We start from the raw sequence: 25,601 nt of genomic DNA on the forward strand, positions 1-25,601 counted from the left end.
CAAACTGCAATGCAGAATCAAATATTGTTGAAAATATACATGGGTTTGGCTCTTGATGTGGATTTTCCTCCACTTTTTCTCTGGTCCCTTGCATTCAAGTGTCCTCTCTTGGTAAAACGCTGCATTTTCCCTATTGTAGAATCCCTCATTCTCTGCATTGTACACTCAGTGAATGGTATAAACCTGTTCACTTCTCTTGAATATTTTGGAAGTTGTCAAGTCAAATGAAACTTCCCTGAGCTGCAAAGCCCACAGTGAAGGGCCAAAGTCTGAGAAGGCCAAGTTCTACAGAAAAGACAGAGGTATTGAGCTACTGCAAATAATCCATGCTAACTTCAATTTTAATTTGCTCTTTTTTCAGCTTCAAAAAGAAGTGAGCACACAAAAAGGAGACAGCATTCTTTGTGACCAGAAGGAGAGTAGCCTTCGTCCATTTTCAACCCAGGGAAACCTTTATGTGCCTCATCCAATGGGGGCAAGGTCCTATTCTGATTCAGATGCCATACAGTTTGATGATCAGTCGCTGTCGAAGCTGAAGGAAAGCGATAGGTGCACTGCCACAGAAAACCTCTTTCTCGATTCATTGTCTCTTGATTCTCCTGATGAATCTGATGAGCCTCGGCCTCAGAGATTGGAGCGGGAGAAGTTCTTGACTTGCTTAACTGAAGTATGTTTGTTTATTCCTATCATGTTTTCAATTATACTGTAATCATTATAGCTGTCATGCTGTGTGAAGGGGGAGGCTTTATTAGACACTCCTTGCAGTAATTTGGTGGTGAGTTTGATTGAATTTTAACCTTGTCCCTTGTTATGAGCTGATTGGGTTGGTGTTGGTCACTGGATATAATTGGAGGTTAGTCAGGCCAGTCTAAAGAAACCAGAAGGCCCGTAAGAATTTCCTGATCCTTGGGCCAGGGGAATGAGTTGAAGAGTTAGAAATAGATCATTGTTTATTTTTGATTATGCAAGGAGTTACAAGGATTTAAAGCTCTTCCTGTTTTAAAAGGGGCAGGAGCTCTATTTTGACAGGCGCTCAAGTCAAACAATTTCATTGTCAAAAACCATCTTAAAGTTGTCATTAAACATCAGTAAAACAGTAAGTGCTATCAAGAGGTAATGTTGATTGTTTGGAAAGGATATGAAGGAGTCCTAAGTAACTGTTGATCTTTAAAAGTCCCTTGCTCTGATACCTCAGCATAACATCCAGGGAGTTCCAGAGTCTCATAACAAAGGGCAATGATGAAGGAAATGATTAGGACACAATGGGTGAAATCCAGGCCCCACTGAAGATGGTAGCAAAACTCCAGTTGACTTCAATAGACCCAGGATTTGACCCAATGAGATTACCTTATAGTAGGCCAGGGTAACATCCCTTTGGCCTCCATGGTTTCCATCAGAAACAATACGTTCTAGTTACTTTAGGCTGAGACAAACCTGCATGCAAAACTACATATTATATTGGTGATCGCTAGGAAACTGTTAGGTGCCACAACTGTACAGTTTACTATCTCATTTGAAATTACAAAAACACTGAAGCACCAAAGAATTAAAATCTTCCTTTTTAGTTTCTCTTTGTATGTTAATTGATATTACAAAACAAATATGCAACAGATTTTGAAAAGACGGGTGAATCATCAACAGCTTCTATATTGTTTGCAGTTTTCAAATTGCAGGTTTTGTAACAGACAACTTTCTGCATTCCTGAAAACTCAGATTTGTGTACATAGGTCAGGCAGTTAGACATCTGAATACTGTTTTCAGCATGTAAATGCTGTTTGTGTGTACAAATCGTCGCTAACAGGTGAACAGAAACTTTCACATCCAAAAATGCAGGCACATATATAGAGACTGCTTTTGCAATTCGGCCATTCTGGAAACATGTTTGTTAGGTAAGTCAAACCATGAGCCCCCTATTTTACCTCACAAAGCTATTTGGCTTCACCATGTAACTTCAGTTGGGTTTTTGAAGCTTGTGGAAAATTGTTCCAAGCCTTTGTTAAAAAATTTAAAGGTATTCAAAATGTGATCTCATGCCAGCAATTAAATTGTTGCTTAACAGACCAACAAAGCATCAGGCTGGTTGGAAGGAACAGGAAGAAGGATAAATGATTTAGGAAATGTAAGAATATTTTTCTGAAATTTTAAATGCTTGTGTGTCTGTGGGAAGGTGCACATGTACACACATACAGTATTTAATTTTCCTCGGTGGGAAAAAATGTAACTATATAGCTGTTGTGGTGGGGTTCCCTGTTTATTTTCTCTGGGTGGCTCATTTCATACGTGCTCAGATTACAAGCAAAAAAATATTTTTTCCTATTTCCAGTGCTGTAACCTCAGCACTCAGTTCTGTGAGTCAAGTGGTTTTGGATCCCGCTCCCCATTTTCTCACTTCGCTGCCATTAATAAAAGTTCTGCATGTAAAATTAGACCCTCAGTGACTTTTGTTCAGCCTCCTTGGTTTCAAATTATGCTTTAGTGAAACTTGTACAAACTCATTTGCTTCAGCAGGTTTCCTTAGGTGTAACTGATTGGAGCTTAATAAGCAGCTCTGTTGAGCATGCACACACGCACGCACGCACACACATATATACACACACACACACACACACAAAAAGACTCTCTCTCTCTTAGGCCTGGTCTACACTAGGCGTTTATGTCAAATTTAGCGCCGTTACATCGAATTAACCCTGCACCCGTCCACACCACGAAGCTATTTAGTTCGACATAGAGGTCTCTTAAATTCGACTTTTGTACTCCTCCCCAACGAGGGGAGTAGCGCTAAATTCGACATGGCCATGTCGAATTAGGCTAGGTGTGGATGGAAATCGACGCTAATAGCTCCGGGAGCTATCCCACAGTGCACCACTCTGTTGACGCTCTGGACAGCAGTCCGAGCTCGGATGCTCTGACCAGCCACACAGGAAAAGCCCCAGGAAAATTTGAATTCCTTTTCCTGTCTGGGCAGTTTGAATCTCATTTCCTGTTTGGACATCGTGGCCAGCTCAGCAGCACTGGCAACGATGCAGAGCTCTCCAGCAGAGATGGCCGTGCAATCTCAGAATAGAAAGAGGGTCCCAGCCTGGACTGATCGGGAAGTCTTGGATCTGATCGCTGTGTGGGGCGATGAGTCCGTGCTTTCCGAGCTGCGCTCCAAAAGACGGAATGCAAAGATCTACAAGAAGATCTCTAAAGCCATGGCAGAGAGAGGATACAGCCGGGATGCAACGCAGTGCCGCGTGAAAATCAAGGAGCTGAGACAAGGCTACCAGAAGACCAAAGTGGCAAACGGACGCTCCGGATCCCAGCCACAGACATCCCCTTTCTACGAGGCACTGCATTCCATCCTAGGTGCGGCCGCCACCACTACCCCACCACTGACCGTGGACTCTGAGGATGGGATATTGTCAACGGCCGGTTCCTCGGACATGTTAGCGGACGGGGAAGATGAGGAAGGAGATGAGGAGGACGAGGCAGTCGACAGCGCTTACAACGCTGATTTCCCCGACAGCCAGGATCTCTTCATCACCCTTACAGAGATCCCCTACCAACCGTCCCCAGCCGTTAACCCGGACACAGAATCAGGGGAAGGATCATCCAGTAAGTGTTTTAAACATCTAAACATTTATTTTTAACAGAACAGGAATATTAACAATAACAACAATGGGTTTCTCATGATTAGTGTGCCCTAGGCGCTTAACGTTTCAGTCCTGGGCAGTGCAACTATTGGAAAAAAAATCTAACAATGTCCGGTTTTGCATGATTGTTCTGCCCAAGCCGCTCTACTGTTTAGTCCCTGCCAGTGCAGCTACAGTAAAATGCAGTCTATGTGTCCGGGGATAGAGCTGAAATCCTCAATGGACATCTCCACAAAGCTCTCATGGAGGTAATTGGAAAGCCTTTGCATCAGGTTCCTGGGGAGAGCGGCCTTATTGGGTCCTCCGTAATAGCAGACATTTCCGCGCCAGGAGACAAGCAAGTACTCCGGGATCATTGCCCTGCAGAGCATGGCGGCATACGGCCCTGGTCTTTGCATGCTTTCCCGAAGCATTCTTTGTTTTTCCGTGTCTGAGATCCTCATCAGGGTGATGTCGCTCATGGTGACCTGCTTTGAATTAGGTAGGGGAATGTTAGTATTGGGACTGCTTGCCCGTTCCTTTACAGAACTGTAACCAGCGGTTTACAGCCACGCAGTGGAGGCGGGAGAGGGGCAGCATACAGGGATCTTTCCCTGGGACAGCCGCGAGGGGGTGGGACAGGGGCAGAGCTCATGCTTGCCGGATTGCTGGCAGCAGGGACTGTCATTGCTTTCAGTGTGAAAGGAGGCCAGTGCAACTATTAACGTTTTAAGCAGCCACAAGTCTACGGCTTACCATGTCGGCCTGCTACACAAATTCCGGTGTCCTGCCCCGCTTCTCTGATCTGCACTGCAAGACCCCAGGGACTGAATGCGAAGGCCGAAAATTCGTCCTTGTCCTGAGTGCGCATGTGATAGGTGCTGTGCATGGTCTTGTTCACAGAGAAAGACTATGTTCTTTGTTCACAACTAAATTTATCTTTCTGAGGAATTCACTCCCTTTTTCCCATTCCCACAGCTGCGACTGTCTCCCAACCCAGCCTGGCATCACACTCCCTGAGGCTAGCGCAGATTAGGCGTAGGAAGAAGAGGACACGGGAGGACATGTTCTCGGAACTTATGGGCTGCTCCCGAGCCCAGGCAGCACAGCAGACCCAGTGGAGGGAGAACTTGTCCCAAATGCACCGTTCACACATGGAACGGGAGGAGAGGTGGCGGCAGGAAGACCAGCAGGCAACTCAAACGCTGCTTGGACTAATGAGGGAGCAAACGGACACGCTCCGGCGCCTTGTGGATGTTCTGCAGGACCGGAGGCAGGAGGACAGAGCCCCGCTGCAGTCTATCTGTAACCGCCCTCCCCCGCCACCAAGTCCCAAGTCTCACCCAAAGTCCAAAGAAGGAGGGGCGGCAGAGTCCGTGAAAACTCACTCCACCCCCTGCAGACTGCTCTACTACTAGAAGGCTCTCATTCCCCAAAATTTGAAAAGTCCTTTCCTTCCCGCCTCACCCAAGCCCCCGTCCCAGTTTCACCCCCCAGTTTCATGTGTAGTTGATAATAAAAAATACGTTTCTGTTAATTACTGTTTCCATCATGTTCTTTAGAGGAGAGTCTGTCTGAAGGGGGGGAAGGGGGTTGGTAATTGGACAGGACAGTCACCTTTAGCAGGGTACAGAGGCGGGGGCAGGTTCAGCAGCAGGGCACACACACATTGCAGTCACTAGTTACCCTGGTCAGTCTGGGAGGTGGTTTTAGTGTTCTGTGGGGGGTGGGGGGTGCTCTGTGACTTTGTGGCAGGGGAGGGCAGTTACAGATCTTATGCGGCGGTCCTTATCCTGGATCACAGAGCCACGCAGCAGGGGATCTGTAACCGTCCTCCCCCTGCCACAAAGTGACATCGCCCCCCCACACACAGAGTCCCAAACAGGAGGGGTGGCAGGCTCCGTTGAAACCACCAGTCCACCACCGCGGAGCCTCTCATTCCTGGAGTTTGGAAGCGTCATTTGCATCACTACACTACACCCGCTCCCCACCACAGTCTGCGTCCCAGGTTCAACACTTTCCCACGAAAACAGTAATAAAGAAAACGGTGTTCATTAACAAAATTCAAGTGATTTTATTTTTAAACGTGTGTTGGAAGGGGGGGAACGGGGTATGTAACTGGAGAGGATACTGAACATTTAGTGGGTAAAGAAACAGGGGCAGGTTCAGCTTCTCTGTACACAAACTGAAAAGTCACTGGTTACCCTGCTCACTCAGGAACCTAGCTTTCAAAGCCTCCCGGATGCACAGCGCGTCCCGCTGGGCTCTTCTAATCGCCCGGCTGTCTGGCTGGGCGTAATCAGAAGCCAGGCTACTTGCCTCAACCTCCCACCCCGCCATAAAGGTCTCCCCCTTGCTCTCACAGAGATTGTGGAGCACACAGCAAGCTGCAATAACAATGGGGATATTGGTTTCGCTGAGATCACAGCGAGTCAGAAAGCTTCTCCATCTCCCCTTGAGACGGCCAAAAGCACACTCCACCACCATTCTGCACTTGCTCAGCCGGTAGTTGAAGAGTTCTTTTTCAGTGTCCAGGGCGCCAGTATAGGGCTTCATGAGCCAGGGCATTAGCGGGTAGGCTGGGTCCCCGAGGATGACTGTAGGCATCTCCACATTCCCAAGAGTTATTTTGTGGTCCGGGAAGTAAATACCTTCCTGCAGCCGTCTAAACAGACCTGAGTTCCTGAAAACACGAGCATCATGAACCTTGCCCGGCCATCCGACGTTGATGTTTGTAAAACGTCCCCTATGGTCCACCAGTGCTTGCAGCACCACTGAAAAGTAGCCCTTTCGGTTGATGTACTGGCTGGCCTGGTGGTCCGGTCCCAGGATAGGGATGTGAGTTCCATCTATAGCCCCACCGCAGTTTGGGAATCCCATCGCGGCGAAGCCATCTATTATGGCCTGCGCGTTTCCCAGGGTCACTACCTTTGAGAGCAGTACCTCAACGATTGCGTTGGCCACTTGCGTCACAACAACCCCCACGGTAGATTTGCCCACGCCAAAGTGGTTCGCGACTGACCGGTAGCTGTCTGGCGTTGCAAGCTTCCAGAGGGCTATGGCCACTCGCTTCTGGACAGTCAGGGCTGCTCACATCCAGGTGTCATTGCGCTTCAGGGCAGGGGACAGCAACTCACAAAGTTCAAGGAAAGTCCCCTTCCGCATGCGAAAGTTTCGCAGCCACTGGGATTCATCCCAGACCTGCAGCACTATGCGGTCCCACCAGTCCGTGCTTGTTTCCCGTGCCCAGAATCGCCGTTCCACAACATCCACATGACCCATTGCCACAGTGATGTCCTCGGCGCTGGGTCCCGTGCTTTCTGACAGGTCTGTGCTACTCTCAGACTTCAGGCCCTCACCGCGGTGCCGTAGCCTCCTCGCCTGATTTATCTGCATCTGCCTCTGGGAAAGGTGGATGATAAGCTGCAAGGCGTTGACAACGGCCACAACTGCAGCGATGGTCGCAGCGGGCTCCATGTTCGCAGTGCTGTGGCATCCGCGCTGTCACTGACCAGAAAAGTGCGCAAACTGATTTCCCGCCGGCGCTTTCAGGGAGGGAGGGCGGGAGTGACGGTTGGATGACGACAGTTACCCAAAACCACCCTCGACACATTTTTTTCCCCAGAAGGCATTGGGGGCTCGACCCAGAATTCCAATGGGCAGCGGGGACTGCGGGAACTGTGGGATAGCTGCCCACAGTGCACCGCTTCCAATGTCGACGCTTGCCCCATTAGTGTGGACACACTAAGGACAGTAATTCGACTTTGTGAGGACACACACTTTCGACTTTGCAATATCGATTCCACATATTCGATTTAAGTAAAATCGAACTACTCTCGTAGTGTAGACATACCCTTAGCTGCATTGGCTTTGCAATACTAACAGCAATAAAAGTCAGTAAAAACGGAGGGCCTGATTCTCCATTCCTTGACCCCAGTATAAGAGAATGGAGAATCAGGCACCTAGTCCTCAGATACAACTGAGGATATACATACAGGAATGAGATTTCTTGAATCAAAGGATGCTGTTTTTGACTAGTCACTTTTAGGAGTAGTATTGTTCTTGGAAAAGTGCTTGTTTTCATGGGGTCAGATTAAAGCCATTAATACGGAAAGTTTTTTGTTCCTGAATTTGTACATTTTTGTTACCTAGCTTGTATTTTGTATAATTTATTAGAAATCTAAATTGTTAAAACAATAGCTCTAGACCAACTGCATCAGGAAAGTATGAGCTTAAAAAAGCTGATTATGGAAATTGTCACTAGGGAATAATTGCTGTAACAGCATCTTAATCCTGTGAGCTATCTGTAGGTATTTCCTTATGAAACAAGTAATAATCTTCCCACATATTTAATATAACTAGTTTAATGAGTTTCAACTGATACCATTTGTTAGTGCCTGGAGAATTTGTAATGAAATCTTATGTCAAAGGACTACATTTTTGTCTCTTATCTCAGCACAGCTAGGTCTCTGTTTTTCACTCGTGCAGATGTGATCCAGAACTTGAATTTTTAATTGTGGAGAAAGGTCATTTAAAGCTCATTGTTCTCTCTGATAACTTGGACTATAAACATTTAAGAATGCTTTAGGTTTGGGGTATAATCTCTGATATGAGTGATCCTATTGATTCTACTGGGAATAACAGCATTCATACATGTGTATTAAAGAAAGAATATCCACACATACCCCTCACAAATACCCTATCCAGGAAGAAGTCTGTCATTTTGAAAAAGGATTTTCAAGAACTTGTGGAATTACCCAGAGACAAATGACAAAATGCCCCACAGATGCAAAATATTGCTATTATGTCCTCTGTAAAGGTTCAGAAATAACTGGGTTTTTTTTCCAGGAAGAAGAAACGCACAAGGGAAATCTTCAAAGGTGAGTAAAACTGACAGGAAAAGCACCAAACATCCAGCTGATGAGATTTTGGGCTTTGCCGCAAGCCCTTAACAAGGGTAGTATATAGCTTTGCTGCCTCGGAACCAGATTAGTGGATTTACTCAGAGATTAATTTGTCTCAGTATGGTTCTACTCTTTCTTGACTAAATAAATTGGGCCAAATTAAGCCCTGGTGTAAGTAGATTTACCTCTGAAGTTAGCAGAGCTGCAACATACGCCAACATTGAATCTGGCCCTAGTCTTGATTAAAAATTCACAACAGATTTGTTTAAACCACTATAACATTGCTCTATAAATCTCATCACTTTTTAAAATCCTGGGTGGCTCATCTAGTTTGTTTGCTCATTGGGTTTGCATAGATAATTATGGTGATTTACATTTCTATATAGTCCCTTTTATCTAGAACAGTGGTTTCCAACCTTTTTTCATTTGTGGACTCCTAAAAAATTTCGAATGGAGGTGCAGACCCCTTTGGAAATCCTATACATAGTCTGCGGACCCCCAGGGGTCCATGGACCACAGGTTGAAAACCACTGATCTAGAAAGATTCCAGTGTTTTACAATATTCCTTACAGTCAAGTAATAGGAAGATTCAATTAGATGCTTTAAATTGTATAAACTAACAAACTTCATGGAAACCCAAGAATTCTTTGAAATTTCTCATAGTTTCTCTAACCACTCATATTCACTTTCATTAAGTTGCAGCATAAGCTGAACTCACCGAACTAGGTAAATATGACAGCCTCTAGGCCTGATCCTATAAGGTGCCAAGCACCAGCTGTGAAGTGTTTGCAACCTCAGCTGCCTGTGAGGGCTCACTGGCTTCACTGAAAGTTAAGGATACTCAGCATCTCTCTTTGTACTTTTCTGCTATTTGCAGCCTTACAAATGTGTGTCATAGTGTTGTAAAGATACATTTTTCATGGATAATATATATTGAAAACCTGTTCTAAAGCTGCATATTTTAAACCTTTACCAAGCAGTAGTTCTTGAGAAAATGTTTGCATTATGCAGCAATTCAAAAAGCAATAAAGGGAACTTTTAATAAATAGATTTTGAATGTGAGCTGGTGATATGGATTAATTTTCCCTCTGTTTTTTAAAGCAGAAATATTTCTATAAGGGTTTTCAATTATTTAATTTATGTTTTGTTTTTTTCCCTCAGGGCAGTGTCTGTTTCCTCCATGTCAGAATTCCACCGTTTGATGGATATTTCTCCATTCCTTCCTGAAAAGACCTTGCCTTCATCTAGTAGTAAGGAGGATATAACACCTCCTCTGTCCCCTGATGATCTGAAATACATTGAAGAGTTCAACAAAAACTGGGATTATAGTAACACCAGGATCCATAGTGGGGTTACAGAAAAGCCTGCAGAAGCCTGGGCAGAAAGGACAGAAAATGGGAAAGTAAGAAGTGATTCAACTTCAGATCCATTCCAAGCATCATCATGGTACCTTACCACCAGTGTTACTATGACAACCAATACCATGACGAGCCCAGAGCCCTGCCAGAAGCAGCCACTGAGGAGTCACATTGTAACAGAAAAAATGGGGGTTAAGGTCTTTCACAGTCCGCCAGTTATCCGTAGGCTTGATAACTCAGCGATAGCTGGTAATGGAGGGAAAAAACAGGTTGAGCCAGACTTTTTGTTTTCTGTGACCAAAGCTAAAGGGAGTGTGGGTGAGACAAAAGGAGCTTCCTCAGATGTGTTTGGGAGATGGTCTTGTGATCTCACCAAACACCATAAAGATTTTTTGGAAAGTGGTCTTCATCCTATTGAGCATCCTATTTGCACTGCTGTGGGTTTTGCCTCATCCTTGCAGAGCCTGGAACTGTCCAAGAACATGAGTGACGATATGAAGGAAGTAGCTTACTCTGTCAGAAATGCAATACGTTCTAACTCTAATTCGGCAGAGCCTCAGTTTAAGGACATAGCTTGTCAAACCAATGGTATAAGAACTACAGGGACACAGACCACCCAGACAATCAGTGTTGGCTTACAGACAGAAACCTTGCGCAGCATCACCAGCAGTCCACACAAGTGTCTGACACCAAAGGGGGGCTCCACACCAATCTCATCACCATCAAGAAGTTTAAGGAGCAGGCAGGTAGCCCCTGCCATCGAAAAGGTCCAGGCCAAGTTTGAACGCACGTGCTGTTCTCCCAAATATGGTTCTCCAAAATTACAAAGAAAAATCCTCCCAAAAACAGATCAGCCAAATAACCGGACTTTACCAGGCACACCTCAGAAAGGATTCAGTGAGTCTGCTTGGGCTAGGTCAACTACTACAAGGGAGAGCCCAGTTCATACCACCATCAATGATGGCCTTTCCAGTTTGTTCAATATTATTGACCACACCCCTGTTGTTCAAGAGACCCTCCAAAAATGCGCCAGGTCTAGCAGCCGATCTAGGTCAGCAGAACCGAGATCAGAACTGGGGCCCATGCAGGAAATGTGTACAAGTGCCCGTGGCCGGTCACCCAGTCCTCTCCGTTTGGGTGCAGAGATGGAAAAGGAAGAAGAGTCTGAGGCAACAAGTATCAGGCAGGATTTATCTGCTCCTCTGGGGTATACACTTACAGAAAATGCTGCCAGGATCTTGAATAAGAAACTTTTGGAGCATGCCTTAAAGGAAGAGAAAAGGCTAGCTTCACGCAGCCCACCGAGTCTTAGCAATGACAACAGCACAGGAGAAATAGTCAAAGTAGAACCAGGGTCCATTGAGGTAATGAGTTTTTTTTCCCTTCTATAATTAATTATTCTTTTCTTTCAGGAAATATCTTATTAGTTCTTTTATTAGTAATTGTTATTATAATTAGTTTATTATTATTTTATTTGTATTGTGGTATCTCCTGCAAGCCTCAGTTGCGGACCTGTTGTGCTAGGCACTGTACAAACACACAATAAAAATGTGGTCCCTACCCCAAAAAGTTTACAGTCTAAGTAGATTATGTTTTAAAATATTACTTAAGTAAACGTATGCTTTAAAAAATAAAGCTGACATATGCTAGTGGCTCTCCCCAGAATACCAGGAGTAAGAGTTACCTATCACATTGGAAAATACAGATGTGCTAGGCCCTTGCAGGTTTTGAGGGAATGATAATATTATCTTGGAAGAAAGGGTAATAACATTTCTGTTCAAGAATGAGTAATTGGTTTTAACAAGTCAGATGAAGAGAACAGTACATAAATTTGATTTCCCTCCCTCTCCTTCCCACAGGAGTGACTTTACTGTAACTTTTGTGGATATCTCTGAATAAACTTGGCTCTGCTGTGTAGATTCTGTGTTTATGTAAGTCAATAAATAACACAAAGCTAGGAAATTTACTACTGTAGCCTTGCAAAATTATTGTGAAAATTGATTGGTCAAAGCATAAACCTACCATGACAGTGAAGAAATACCTATTGCTATTTTACTCAGCTGTCTAAAAAATGTACCATTCATAATGTATCCCAGCAGATATGCATAAACATCATGGGTCAGATCTCCAGCTACAGCCAAAGAGAGTGTACAACACAGATCAAGGTGGTGTGCAAAGACAGACTAAAGCTCAATTATTAACTATTATCTAACATACTTGCCAGCTTGGGTTCTAACCTGGGTACAGCACTGTCATGTTGGTCAGTGATCGTCTCCTGGTGATGGATTAAAAACAAGTGGTCAAGATTCTCTGGCCCCTTTGTCACTCCAATAGCCAGTGCTCCTCTGCATTCCCAGCTGCTGGAATGCCTTCTTGGGATCATAGGCAGCTGGGTGCAATTTAGAGACACTCTGTGTCTGGTCTAAGTGGTTCAGAGGGCTGAACCAGTGGCTGAACTGGCCCCTGGCCAGCGCCAGGATTAGGGAGTTGCAAAAGTGGCAGATGTTCCAGTGGACTGGAGGATCTGTTCCCAGGTCTCCATGCTGCTACTACTAGATTTCTCAGCTGCCTTCTACACAATGGATCATGAGGTGGTGTAGACATTTCTGAGGTGCCTGGTGGGTCCTGCCTTTAGGTGGCCTCATTCCTTTCTGTTAGGGAGTACCAAGAAGGCAATATTGCATATTTGCTCTTCTGCCCCAAGGGTTTCTCTCTTGGGTTACCTCAGGTGTCCGTGCTGTTATCCCTCTAGTTCAATGTGTATGCGAGACCATTAGCAGAATTAGTGAGGAGATACTGGCGGAAGTGTTTTCAGTTTGCAGATGACGTCCAGCTCTATACCTTTATCTTGTCCAGCCTGAGGTGTGTGTGTGGTTGAGTGCCTTCCTCAGTGTCTGTGTGAGTCTGAGGTATGTATGAGAACTAGCTGGCCAAGACTCAGTCCAGATAAAATGAGATTATTATGGTGGGTTAGGGGAATCAACCAGAGAATTCAACTGAAATTTTGTTGCCCTCCTACCCCTGCCTTATTATGGCTGTTTGTCTACCTTTGTCGACAAAATTCTCAAGTTGGGGTCTGTTTAGATTCCTGGCTACCATCAAATAGCAGCAGTCAAGGACAGCTTTTCTCCACCTTGATGTGGTCAGGGGGTTGTGACCTTTCCTCCCGGACTTGGACTTTGCTTCCATGATTATCCCTTTAGCTAGGACTGCTGGAATGTGCTCTATAAGAGCTACATCCATTTGGAAGTGGCAGCTGGTGCAGTGGCCCCATTGTTAGGTGGAGTATCTCACCCTGAGCATGTGACACCAATGTTCTCATTTTATCTGCACTGACTGTTTCTGGGTGGAGTTTAAAGTGCTGATCTTGACCTGTTAAAATCCTAATGGTCTGGGTCTTACCTAGTGTGCCCTGTCTCCTGTAGCCTCTCTCAGATCAGTGAAGGTGCTCAAGCTAGAGGTCCCCTGGGTATATAAGAGAGGGAGCAGCTAGCAGGGTACTTACCATCAGGGCCCCTCTATTTTGGAATTCACTCCTTGCCATGGCCCCAAATAGCACCAATTTGTTGACTTTCAGGGCATGCCATAATCCCCGTTCTTCTAAACAGGCATTTAGAGCGGGATGAGGGAGGTGTTGGGGATCTGAGTGGTGGGAGATTTTGTCCTGCAATTTTTCTTTCTGTGACTGGTTGTTTTAAACGGGTGAAGTTTGCTCTTGTTTTGTTTTTAATAGTTGTTGGACATATTTTCAATTGATAGCAGAGCATCTAGATCTTTCATGTCCGTGCCCTTTATGTTTAAATTGAAATAAGTGAGAGAGACAGAGAGAGAGAAAGAGAGTGTATGTGTGGAGAGAGAGAGAGAGAGAGACACACACACAAACAATTTTTGCATTATCTGTAAAAATTAATGGAAGTGTGGTTTGTGCACATACCTCAGAATAAACAAAAGTGGAGAAAGCCGCTTTGCTGTCTTGGACTATCTTGGCCATTTATATATTTTTTGGTTTATTTGAAAACCAGAAGTATAGCCGATGGATTACTATTCCCATATAATTACATTTGTAAAAATATGTGTTGTACTCACAGCTTCACCTCAGCTTTGCCTTCAAGTTATCATTGAAAACTCTGGAATTCCATGTGTACCTTTGAAATGTTACAACAAATTTCCAGTATATAAAAGCTGAAGTTGTGCCACATCACCACAAATTGCTGTTGGCAAAAGTAACTAACTTCAAAACATGGGTATGGTGTCTGGTGATAGCCGTACCTGATGCGATTTATCAGATAGTCACAATGCTCATGGCAGACGACTGCAGCTCTTTGAAAATTCTCAAAACCAAAATGATGCCCACTGACCAACTCTTAGGATGTCAGGCCTCAGAGCCATTCCAGGGGCCATGTCCCTTTTAAGAGCTAGATTGTGTCATTTACAGCACAGTGCTGTGCAGGGAGTGATGCAGAATTACAGCACCCCAGGGGAAGGGAGGCACCAGAGAGACACTGCCTCAGGCAGGCACAATTTTTTCTGGGGCTTCCCCACATGCAGGGGTTGCACAATGTATTCCATCTGCTCCCTCAGTGCACCAGCCTCATGAGGAGCAGAGGAGGTAAGGCCGTGAGACTGCCTCTTTCCCACCCTTTTATACCTTCTGTTGAGCATCTTTTTCTCCAGTGAAGTGGTAGATGGAAGCAGCCCCCTGTGCTTCCCAGAATGCAGGGACTGGGGGAGTGCATGGGAGGCTCTCACACAGCCACACACAGAGAAGGGGAAGCTTCTTGCTTCCCCTTTGCAAGGCCCACTCATAGTCTGGCACTGAGTAAACGTTTGGTTTTGACAGGGGATTAGGTGCTAGCTGCACAGGTTACAGCCATAGCCAGGGCCGGCTCCAGGCACCAGCAGAGCAAGCACGTGCCTGGGGCGGCACATGCTAAGGGGCGGCATTCCGTCCATTCTTGGGGCGGCAGAGTCCGAGCAGCTTTTTTTTTTTTTTTTTTTTTGCGCTTCGGCAGTTCGGGTGGCGGCAGTCCGAGCGTTTTTTTTTTGTTTTGTTTTTGTTTTTTGCTTGGGGCAGCAAAAATGGTAGGGCCGGCCCTGGCCATAGCGTCCCATCCCCTCCCAGGAACGTGCGCAGTTCCCCTGAAGGGGTAACGTTGTGAGCTTCACTCAGATATGTTAATTTTCCAAAATGTGGTGGGGTTTTAAAGAGACGTGTTTGTGGAATGTTGATTTGTTGTTGGAAATGAAGCTGTAAATAAGTTTAGGATCTGAATATGCCTTGGGTTACTTATGGATTACGCTGTCCACATATGTCTGAGCCTCACCTAGAAGGCATGCTATGCTGAGTGAAATGCCATGTCAGTGCTGCTGCTGCCACCACCTCTCTGTGTAGGATTTTTGCGGTGTCTCTTTTTTACTTACCTATCTCCAGCCAATAGAAGTGACCATCACACCAAAGAGAACATTCCCTTCTTTGTAGTCATGGCATGATACATTAATTATTCCTGGGGACATTCTGCGCCAAAAAATGAAAAATTCTGTGCACAATATTTTAAAATTATGCAAAATTATGCTCATTTTATTTATTATGCACCAGTTTCAATTATTTTGGTAATTTATTTCAAAATACCAGTCAGCAAGTATGTCTGTAACAATACAGACACACACACAAATTCCCCCAAGATCAGAGAGTTAAAGATACCCCTATGACAACCCAGTCCCTGTTTCTCTGCCTGATGCTTGGTCCCAGGTTCCAGGAGTTTCCTGCGCACCGCTGTCTCCTTCCCTCAGGGTGTGCTGGGAATTGCAGCTGCCAGGAACCCTCTATCTCCCTCAACTCTTCTCCCTCCCCTTCCCCCCCTCCCCCGCCTGTGTCTTCTATGTGCGAGCTGGGCTCTGCCAGGTCCAGCGGTCCCTAGTGGCAGCCAGCAGCACTGCAGCCCATTTCTGTGGGAGGAAATTCTGCACACACAACGTTAATTTCTGCAAAATTCAGCATTGCGCAGTGGTGCAGAATTTCCTGAGGAGTAATTAATGACTTTAAAACCTGCATGGAGCACCAGTTGGCAGCTTTTTTTCTTTGAACTTCTGGAGTTGCAGTTATTTCCTTTTACATTTCTGCTGAAACTATGGAATTTATTTTCAATATCTAGCTACACACAATGGTAATAGCTCTGTTTGCATTCTAACTTGCTCAGAGCTGCTTACAAGCAAATTCATATCCACCACCAGATTTGGCCTACCAGTGCCTTATCCTGCTAATTCACTAAACCACTATTGTAGCAGGCAGTCATGGGGTTTATAAATATTGCCATTGATAACTTTAGCAGGCTAGACACAAAAAAGTGACATGAAGATTCCTTTTCTGAGCCTGGCAGGTACTTAGAGCATTATATAGGTCACATTATCATACTGGGGCTGAAGAAGAGAAAACACTCCTGGAAGGCATATCCAGCAAGAAACCTAGTCTTTCCACCTCTGTTCTTAATGGCTGAGAACATACCCAGCTGAACCACTCGGGAATTGGGAGGAGGGAAGATGGCATCAAAGTAAAGTGCTTTTTCTTCAGCTGAGCCTCCCTTTTACTGTCATTAAATGGACTAAGAAGGAAGGGTGAAGCAAATATCTATCAAAGCCTTATATGGCTTCAGAGTAACATAAAACATCAGTGGGTTTTTCTTTGTTACGAATTTACAGATATTCTCTCACTTAAAATCAAACGAAGGAAAAAACAACCCTGCAGTATTCCTCCTTCATGGTAACATTGTTTTCCCTGACCTAAATATGAATTGTCAAAGGATAGCATATATCTTTCTCCACTTAGAAGGAATGCTTGGATTCTTTAATGCTATGTCCATTTCTAAGACAGTGCAAGGTTGGTTGGTTTGTTCTCTAAATCTGATTGTTAGAGTCTTTTCTCTTAGCCCTCCCATGAAATCTGGTAACATGATATGAGCAGGTAGTGACGTCTGATGAGCTCTTCCTTGCTGAGTATACATCTTCACTTAAAAAAAAAAAAAAAAAAACTGTCCAACCTATTTGTTTTCTTTTTTTCTTTTTCTTTTTTTCTATCCTGTCCAGAACCAAACTGTCTTACTAACTGCCCCCTGGGGACTCTAACCCTGCCTGCCTCACTGCTGTAAGTTCTTTCTACCTTGTTTCCACAACTGACTGAAAGCTTTAGTTTTGAAACTTTGAGCTAGTGGAGATATGTAAGTAGCAATAACAACTATAATACTTGAGGTAGCCAAGAACATCCAATAGCAGCTGATTCCTATACAGTTCTGCCCTTGAAATGTTTGTTTCTGACTTGGAATAGTATACTTTAAAGATTGGCCTATTCTGCCTTCTGCCATCATTATGTTGGACATGAACATTGATAGCTCCCACTAGCTTCCTTGAGATTTAAATGGACACTGTCAGGTCAAATTTAGGCCAAAATTTAAATTCTGTGAATATAAGCTTTTACAAAACCTAGGACCAATATAAATGTATCCATGATTCCCTCCAATTTTCCTCCCTCCCTCCCCCCAATTTTCAATGGCAACAATTTTCCAACAAATACTCACAACCCTGTAGTGTTTTCAACAATCTAAAAGTGAAACTGACTAGAAACAAAAATTTGAAATTATCTAGCCCATTTTTATGATCTGAGCTTAGAAACATGAACAATCAATTATCAGAATAAATAACCAAAAGGAAATGTCATTTTTATAAATTACAGTTTTAATGATCAATGGTAGTTGCATGAAATTTTGATTTTTAAAAATAATATTTTGGCAGTGTTCTTTTAATTCTTTCATTTCCTTCACACATTCTAAGAGCATAGACCGATAATTAGGATTAATGTGCATGTAATCATGACTCCTAGAAAAGATTCATTTTTCAGCCAACACATTAAGAGACTGTGCTGCCAGTTACCTGTGTGCCCTGAAGCACCAGGACTTGCTTGTGCAATGTGTGTTGGGCTGTACATGTGTATATCACCAATAAGAATGAGGAGGACTTAACCCTGCCTTTCTGTCAAAGCTGACCAACATCTGTGGCTATATTACGTAGATAGCCAAAATTGTTTACCATTGCCATAATATTGACTCCCTCTCGGTTTGCTAAAAGCAAACAACGCTAGAAAAATGTAATTAAAAGCTGCTATTTCAATAGAGACACAAGCCCAGAAAAATACAGCCTCAGCTCATCCTGTTGTGCCTCCTGTAGGTATTGGTGCACATAGGGACTTCTGTTAGAAAGTCTCAGCACAGTACGACATACTGTGTGTTCCTTAGGGCTGGTCCACACTACCCACCTGATTCGGCGGGTAGAGATCGATCTTCTGGGATCGATTTATCGCGTCTCATCTGGACGCGATAGATCGATCCCAGAAGCGCTCCCCCGTCGACTGCGGAACTCCTGCTCGCCGAGAGGAGGAAGCGCTGTCGACGGCGGAGCCTGCCTGCGCCGTGTGGACCCGAAGTAAGTAAATTTAGTTCGATCTAGGAAACGTCGACTTCAGCTACGCTATTCTCGTAGCTGAAGTTGCGTTTCCTAGATCGATCCCCCGCCCCAGTGTGGACCTGCCCTTAGGCACAACAGGATAAGGTGAAGTAAGGACACAGAGGCAGTATCCTTACTAGTATTGAGTTATACTTCAATCTTAATGTTGTTTTAACAGAGAGTTGTTTTTAAGTTTGTAGTACAAATGTGTATGTCTGCAGGTGATCGTAGGGCTCTTTGCTAACCAGGACTTATGTCATTCACAATATAGTACTGCTCTCCAGAAATGCTGAGGGCATCTCAATAGAACATGATCTTAAACAGTAATGTGGTGTTACTGATCACACTTTTAGCTGCCTACTGTGTAAAGGTTAGGGGTTGGCCGTTCTCAGAGGCTTGCTGAGCTCTAGTGATACATATGTAGGTTGTGGAGGAGAGTATGTGCCACACACACAGGCAGTCTGATGTCCTCTGGCTCTCTTGTTCTACAACATTCATCTTCCTTCCCATTTTATTGTCTGAGATACTTCTGTATTACATCATCTTGCTCGATCACTGCGTATCATATCATGTTACCTAATTCAATATTTCTTAGTCACTTTCCTCTCTCTCTCCATACATAGCATGGCATGATATTAAATTTTTTACTCCCTAATTTATTGCTCTACTGGTTTTTTGGTTTTGTTTTGGGTTTTTTTGGCTTATCATTCTTTAGCTCTTCCTTTGCATCATTTGATTTATAAGCTCTGCCTTCATATTTTGCCAGTTTGTATTCAGATTTTATTATTGTAACTTGCGCATAACTCTTTCACCCTTTACAGCGATCTCTCCTCAGTGTATACATTTCTATATGTTGACAAACTCAGCTGATTTGCTTTTATAGTTTCTAAGCTATTCAGTAAGCCTCAGAAATTGAAGATTTTTGCTTTGGTAGCACAAGGCAGCCACGCTTCATGTAATCAGTCAACTTGATATAATGGGCATGCAAAACATGCATGAAATCTATCTGTTCTGTGGGAGAAGTCTATCAATATTAGAAGTAATTATCAACTTTTAAATATAAATAGGGTGCCGGTGTGAAAAATCACAAGTGCTGTTTGTCTCTACTTGCACAGAAGGCCTACAGATCCTGCTGCAGTGAGAAGATGTTGTAGCAAATTAAATTTTCAGACCTGCAGATTTTCATCCTTTTTTTGATTGTGGATATCCATCTTTAACCTACAGTACCACTGAATTCCTGTAACTCAGGCGCAGTCAGTTGGCAACAAGGATTGATACGTTGTAGATATTCAGTTCAAATTGTTAAGCAAGCCTCCTCTTTAATGTAGTTGGAAGCAGTAACTAGTCCCATGCTCAGTACTCTCCAGCTAAGCAAGTCTTGCCTGCATTTCAGTCTGACCTCTGAAGCAGAGGAATGAGCGAGTGCCTGCCTTTCACCTCACTTGCAAATGCAATACCTGCCACTTTGCTCCCAGTTTAGCATTTTGAAGCAATGTGGTGGATAGTGGGGTTTATTGAATTATCATGCAAATATATCTTTCAGTTCTTCTTTGTAGCCCAAGGAATATTAGCAAACGGAAGTTTGTCAGCTGCTTCAGTTCACCAAAACCTTCTCTCTTTTCTTCTTTCCTTTTCTGTTTCATCAGTCACAGACGTAAATGTAGATATTTTTGTGTGCAGAAAAGTGTGCTGCTTGGTTTTGTTCCCTCTCACAAGATGCTTAGTTATCATTTGTTTTTTTGCACATGTAAATGGGCAGTATACAAGTTACTAATATTTTTTCCATCTGTTTGCTGCAAAGGAACTACCTTGTTCCGCACTAGCTCCGTCCCTAGAATCCTGCTTCTCACGGCCAGAGAGACCAGCAAATCGGCGCCCACCTTCAAGATGGGCTTCACATTCCCCTACTGCCTCACAATCTCAGTCAACTGGAGATTTGACTTCCTTTGAGGAATATGGAAGCAAGGAACTGCCGATGGAGAACTCAAACCAGTGATGCAAGCCTGCATGAATTATCACGGGAAGAATTCACTGTAATTTGCATTTTAGCACCATCACCATGGCCCGTCTTTCTCAACAAAGAGAGATCTAGTTGTTGAGGTCAACGAATGTTTTCAAGCTCAGCTGCTGAATGTCCAACCTGTGAAACAGCGATGTTTCTAGAATGAAACAGTTAACGTGCCTGTAATAACTTAATTTTTTCATAGCTCAGAAAACTATTTTTGTCTCCATCTTTTCTACATACAGTCTATTAACAAAAAAGGTAAAATGATATAAATATAAAGAATAAGATTTAAAATAAAATGTACATTAAGTTTTAACGGAAACTGAATGCACTCTCTCTCCCCCAGTACTGACTGCCTTTTTGTTATATTTGCACTGTTGTGTTTTTTATTTTGGTTATTTGGGGGGGGGGGTCTGAGGGTTTTTTGTTTTGTTTTCCCCATGTAAAACTAGGGTCTTTTTAAAGTTAATTTTATTCTATTTTAATGTCAGTGTCACCAATTTTAAAAGAGGAAGGTTCTTAGGGATGCTTCATATTGTCAGAAGCAGTACATTTTAAGTAGTGAAAGCCATTAAGGTAGTTGACTAGAATTGAATTAAATAAGCTGGAGGGGAATACAGGTAAACACACCACATTTAAAAGAGAAAAGAATGCCTCAGAAAGTCTTGTGAAGTTAGCTGTATAATACACATACAATACTTGACTTGCATGCCTTTGGATTCCTAGCACTTTAGTGCATGTACATACTGTTGCTCTGCTCGTACCATCACATAAATGTGAGTCAACCCGTTTCACTGTAATATTGTTGTGAAATTATCTGTACTGTACTTTTATTGTTGGTATTCTTGAATTGACTATAAAAAAAAAGTTTTTAAATTATTGTTAACAGTTCAGCTGGCTATGTACAGTGTTTACTGAGAACTTTCTTTGTTCTGGGAAAACATTGAGAACTCTGGGCATACTAAATTGTGATTGGTCTTGTTTGAGTCTGTTTGAGACCATGTGAAGTGGAAATAAAACCCTCAATATTTACAAACTGCTAGAGTGCTTCAGAATGTTTGTTTCTGATCTGCGGTTCTCTATGTTCATTCAACTGACAACACTTCCTTCTTCTACAAAAGGAAAGCAGCAAAAGTTTGTTTAAAGAATTGAGATATTGACATACATACACACTCTGGGCCCGCTTCAATGCCCAATGGAAAGACCTCCCCCACAGACTTCAGTGGGCATTGGATCAGGCCCTGCATGCAAATATGATCTAACCAATTTAGAGGATTTCTCGTTTTCTTTACTGTATTCTGCAGAAAAACAGAGGTCGGGACCCGTTTTCCCCAACTCCTTTGATAAATTATTTTTGGGCTGTGGTTTCCAATCATTTGTTTGTGTGAAAATAAGCACACGTGTAATTTCTGTTCAGCACTTTTTGTGAATGTTAAATATAACTACATTATCTTGATTTTTTAACTTACTTTGGTCACCACCAGTATGCCAACATTTATCCAGGTAGCACGCAGAGGTATTTTGAGACATTGCTCAGACTGTTTATAGGAAATGACTTCACAGCGTCCACTACCACTGTGGTGGCAATTGTCCATTTATGGTTTTGCTGCAGTGCCTGTTCCTGTAATATCTAAGTGCTAAACTGAATTGATATCTTTAAAGCAATGTTCATGGTGGAATTAGAGTGAACTCAGTTCTTCTCTTCTAGGGTTGTTTTTTCTTGCCATGTTCGTATTTCCTTGTTGTCTGTTAAGGCAAGAAGGCTTTGGCAAATGAGTGAACCTTAGTGTTCTAAAGAGGGCAAGCCTATACTTCCTCCTAGAATTTGTTCCAAAAGTGAGTACCTTTGCCTTTGAAGGCTTTCTCCCTGGCTTTCACAAGCTTCATCCTAGACGTTGTTATCAGCATTTTCCCAGAGATCACAGCTGACAAAGGAGGGTCACGGAGAAAAAGAGATGCTCTAATTGTGGGTAAGTGTTGAGTTTTTAATGTCAACCAATGTATGGTGCATCACTGCTATTCTGTTGGGGCAGCAAATATTTTCTTACTTTTTTTTTTATGTGAGCAACTATTAATTTTCACTGAATTACTGTGTTATTTGAGACACATCACTGGAGCAAGGAAAGGATTTTCTGAAAGTGAACATTTTGTTGCTCCATTGCTTAAAGCTTTTATAGCTAGAAAACCTTATGTAATAATTACTTGGTTTTCTGCACAAGTATTAACTGATGACTCAGAACACTGTGCTGGCCATCTCAATCCTGAAGTTTCAGTTCAGCCCTTGCATTCCTCAACCTACCTCTCTCTCTCTCTCTCTGTGTGTGTTTAAAAGGTCAAAGAATGGTTGCAGTTATTACAAAAGTGGTATTATATCTCAAAGGCAGAAAAGGTCCCTGACTGCCTTCAAATCTTACAAATGCTAAAACAGCCATGTTAGTGAAGACGGAGTTGGTGGACATTGTTTCTTAGGTTGGCAAAGTGTTCTCTCTGAGATCAAATCTGTTATTGTACAGGTGAGTGAACAATACTGAAGATCACAGAGATCAAAGTGCAAATTTGTTTCTTACGATATTCATGGTAATTTTTTTTTATTTTAAATAATGCAGCGCAAAAGTGCACATAACTGGTTAATGGCTTGCTACCATAAAGTGATATTTGCTTCTGAAATCAGCGACTACAGCCAGCCCAAGGGATTAGGGCCTGAAATAGTAAGATGTCTGAGGATAAACAGCTTGCTGCACTTTGTCAAGTCAACTGCTTACATAACAGCAGGAATCTCTAAAACCAGAGAGAAGGATGGAGCACAGAAAGGAAAGGTCAGCACATAGAAATGATCTTAAAATACCATTAAAAAAACATAAAATCCTTTCTAGTCTAATTAGCGAATACAACAGCAGCATCCAAAATGTTACACATTTCCACAGGCTCTTTGGAATCATCAAGGCTTTTATCTTCCAATACTGCTGCAGGTGATGGGGGGAGGAAGGGGTTTCTTTTTATCCTGGCACATTCTATAAATACTTAAATAAATCTTTACATGAATTATAGGCCTGTAATCCAGCTAAGGTTATTTTAAGGGAAGTCTGAGATAAAGTAAAAGCCCAGATGTCAGAAAGCTTGTGGGTAATTCAGTATCTGTTAGTTTGTTGAATTATTACCTCACCAAAAAATGCAGGCAAGAGAATCCTAGTAGACTGCCACACAAATTCACACTTCAAAGGGTGTGAATGTGACTGTCCTGGCTGCTCCTGATGAGACCGAAATATATAGCTGGGTTTCATTGAGCCTTGTTGGCACCTGACCCCTTGGCCTTGAGATACGCCTAGTGTTCTGACTTAAATGCAACTCTCTGTGATCTATTCAATAGGGATGTGTTCTTGCATTGTGTCTCACCAGCAGGACTCCATCGCAATTCCGCTCTTCCTCCAACCAGCATGTGAGGGCTCAGGGACAAACGGCACCTGTAATCTCCCCCAGTCTCTACCATAGGCATTCTCTCCACGTGACAGGCCTCTATCTGCACACTTCCCAGAATGGAACCTCATGGTCCAGCCTACATTACACTAGCTCACCAGACTACAACACCCCCTATTCCCACAGACCTGCCAGTTACAGGGTGAGTGGTGCTTTATACTTCCTTGCAGTCCCTCACAACTGCACCCCTCAACTGCTACCTTTACTGCTCTGCCCTTGGAACCCTGTGATTCTGCCACTCTCAGACTGGACGCCAGGGTGGCAGTCCACCATTTCCCAACTGTGTTAGCACTACAAGCCCCACTGCAATTGGCACCTGCAAGACACTCCTCTCCAGGTGCCAGTGGTTGGTTAAAGTGACTTAGAACAGCGCCTTCCAAACAGCCATGTTGCCCATTTGCCCAAAGGTACCCTGGAAGCAGGGAAAAAGGATTAAACCTACAATGGGCCCGCACCCTGGGTCTTGCCTACAGCTCATCACCTCTCCCAAAGCTTAGGTGAGCCTAGCTGTCCCAGACATCCCACAGAGCCCCTGCCTTAGTTCCATGGTCCTGCTGCAGGCTTTGTCTTTATCTGGGCAGGAGACAGTCTCTCCTGTAGTGTCTGTCTGTGTGTGTGTGTCTCTCTCTCTCTTCCCCCCCCCCCCTTCTCTCTACGTGTCTGTCCTGCCGAGTCTATCTCTGAGCAGCTGCTGCCTGCTCACCTACCTTTTTCTCTCTAGGCATCGGTTTTTAGTAGCTTATTGTTCTTTTGATCTTAAGCTCTGGCCTTGGAAAAATAGGCCTGTTAACCTGGCTAGCAACAGGCAGGTAGTAATTCCCAATAACTAGATCACCCATTGTTTTCCTAAGAACCCTGGTATTATTCTCATTGGAGATACTTTATCTCTGTCATTGTTTTGTTTCCTGCTTGTTCCTCTTTTGATTTAACTCCATTCAGCCAGCCAGAACAAATCAAGGAGGTAAATTGAGGTACATATAATTTTCATATAAAATAATACTGGTATCTCCCTCGTTCTCCACACAGTCAAATCTGCTTTCTAGACAGGCTTACCGACTTCAGGCAGGCTCTGCATCCATTTTCCAACTGGTGATACCTCTAAAGCTTTACAAGGTCAAGGGCCACTTTCAGAAGAGAGGCCATACTTCTCAGCTACTTCTCATCGGGCTTCTGGATAGCCCTCCAACTCATGGCCCTATTCCCTAAGAGCAGAGATCCAAGACCTGCTGCTCAAAATGGCCATTTTCCCATTTCTTCTGGTGGCAAGGTGTTAAGGCTTCTCTATATTTCATTGCCTGTAAAGATACTGGAGACTGGAGGTTCTCGCCTGGTCCTGAACTTGTACTTCGTCAGCAAGCTTCGCAAACCAATTTCCATATGACTGTCTTTACTGACCCAAGTTCAGCCTAGAGTCCATGCTGGCTTTCACTAGTGGAGGTCTCCAACCGTGGAACATCAGTCAGGCACAAGGTGGTAACAGTGCAGCCTTTCTTCCACCAGTTGGTTTGAGAAGTCCAGTGTTACCCAAAAAGTGAGCAACCCTAGTCAAAGAGAGGCTGTGGCTAGGGCAGCCGGGGCTGCACTGATTCAGTGCATCTCCTAGGCAGCTTCTGCCATTGGGACCCCCAGTTGTAACTTAAAATTATCCTCCCCTCGCAGGAGCCCTCCTGAAAGGGTAGGTGGCGGGAATACCTCCGGCTCTCCCTAATGGGCACAGGGACCCAGTTTGCACAAGGCTGTGTGACTTTAGCCCTAT

General features: G+C 43.7%; 1 protein-coding gene across 1 annotated transcript in view; it reads left to right on the plus strand.

The window, feature by feature from the left end:
• The window catches only part of MTCL1 (microtubule crosslinking factor 1), a 198,762-nt gene extending 178,400 nt beyond the window's left edge, over positions 1-20,362 (plus strand). The window contains exons 12-15 of the mRNA XM_065399251.1: positions 362-667; positions 8,463-8,494; positions 9,680-11,240; positions 20,168-20,362. Of these exons, the coding sequence (XP_065255323.1) occupies positions 362-667; positions 8,463-8,494; positions 9,680-11,240; positions 20,168-20,362 (2,094 nt within the window). The remainder of the gene's footprint in view (positions 1-361; positions 668-8,462; positions 8,495-9,679; positions 11,241-20,167) is intronic.
• The last annotated feature ends 5,239 nt before the right edge of the window (positions 20,363-25,601 follow it).

The sequence above is a fragment of the Emys orbicularis genome, chromosome 2, assembly GCF_028017835.1.
Source record: "Emys orbicularis isolate rEmyOrb1 chromosome 2, rEmyOrb1.hap1, whole genome shotgun sequence".
Taxonomy (NCBI): domain Eukaryota; kingdom Metazoa; phylum Chordata; order Testudines; family Emydidae; genus Emys; species Emys orbicularis.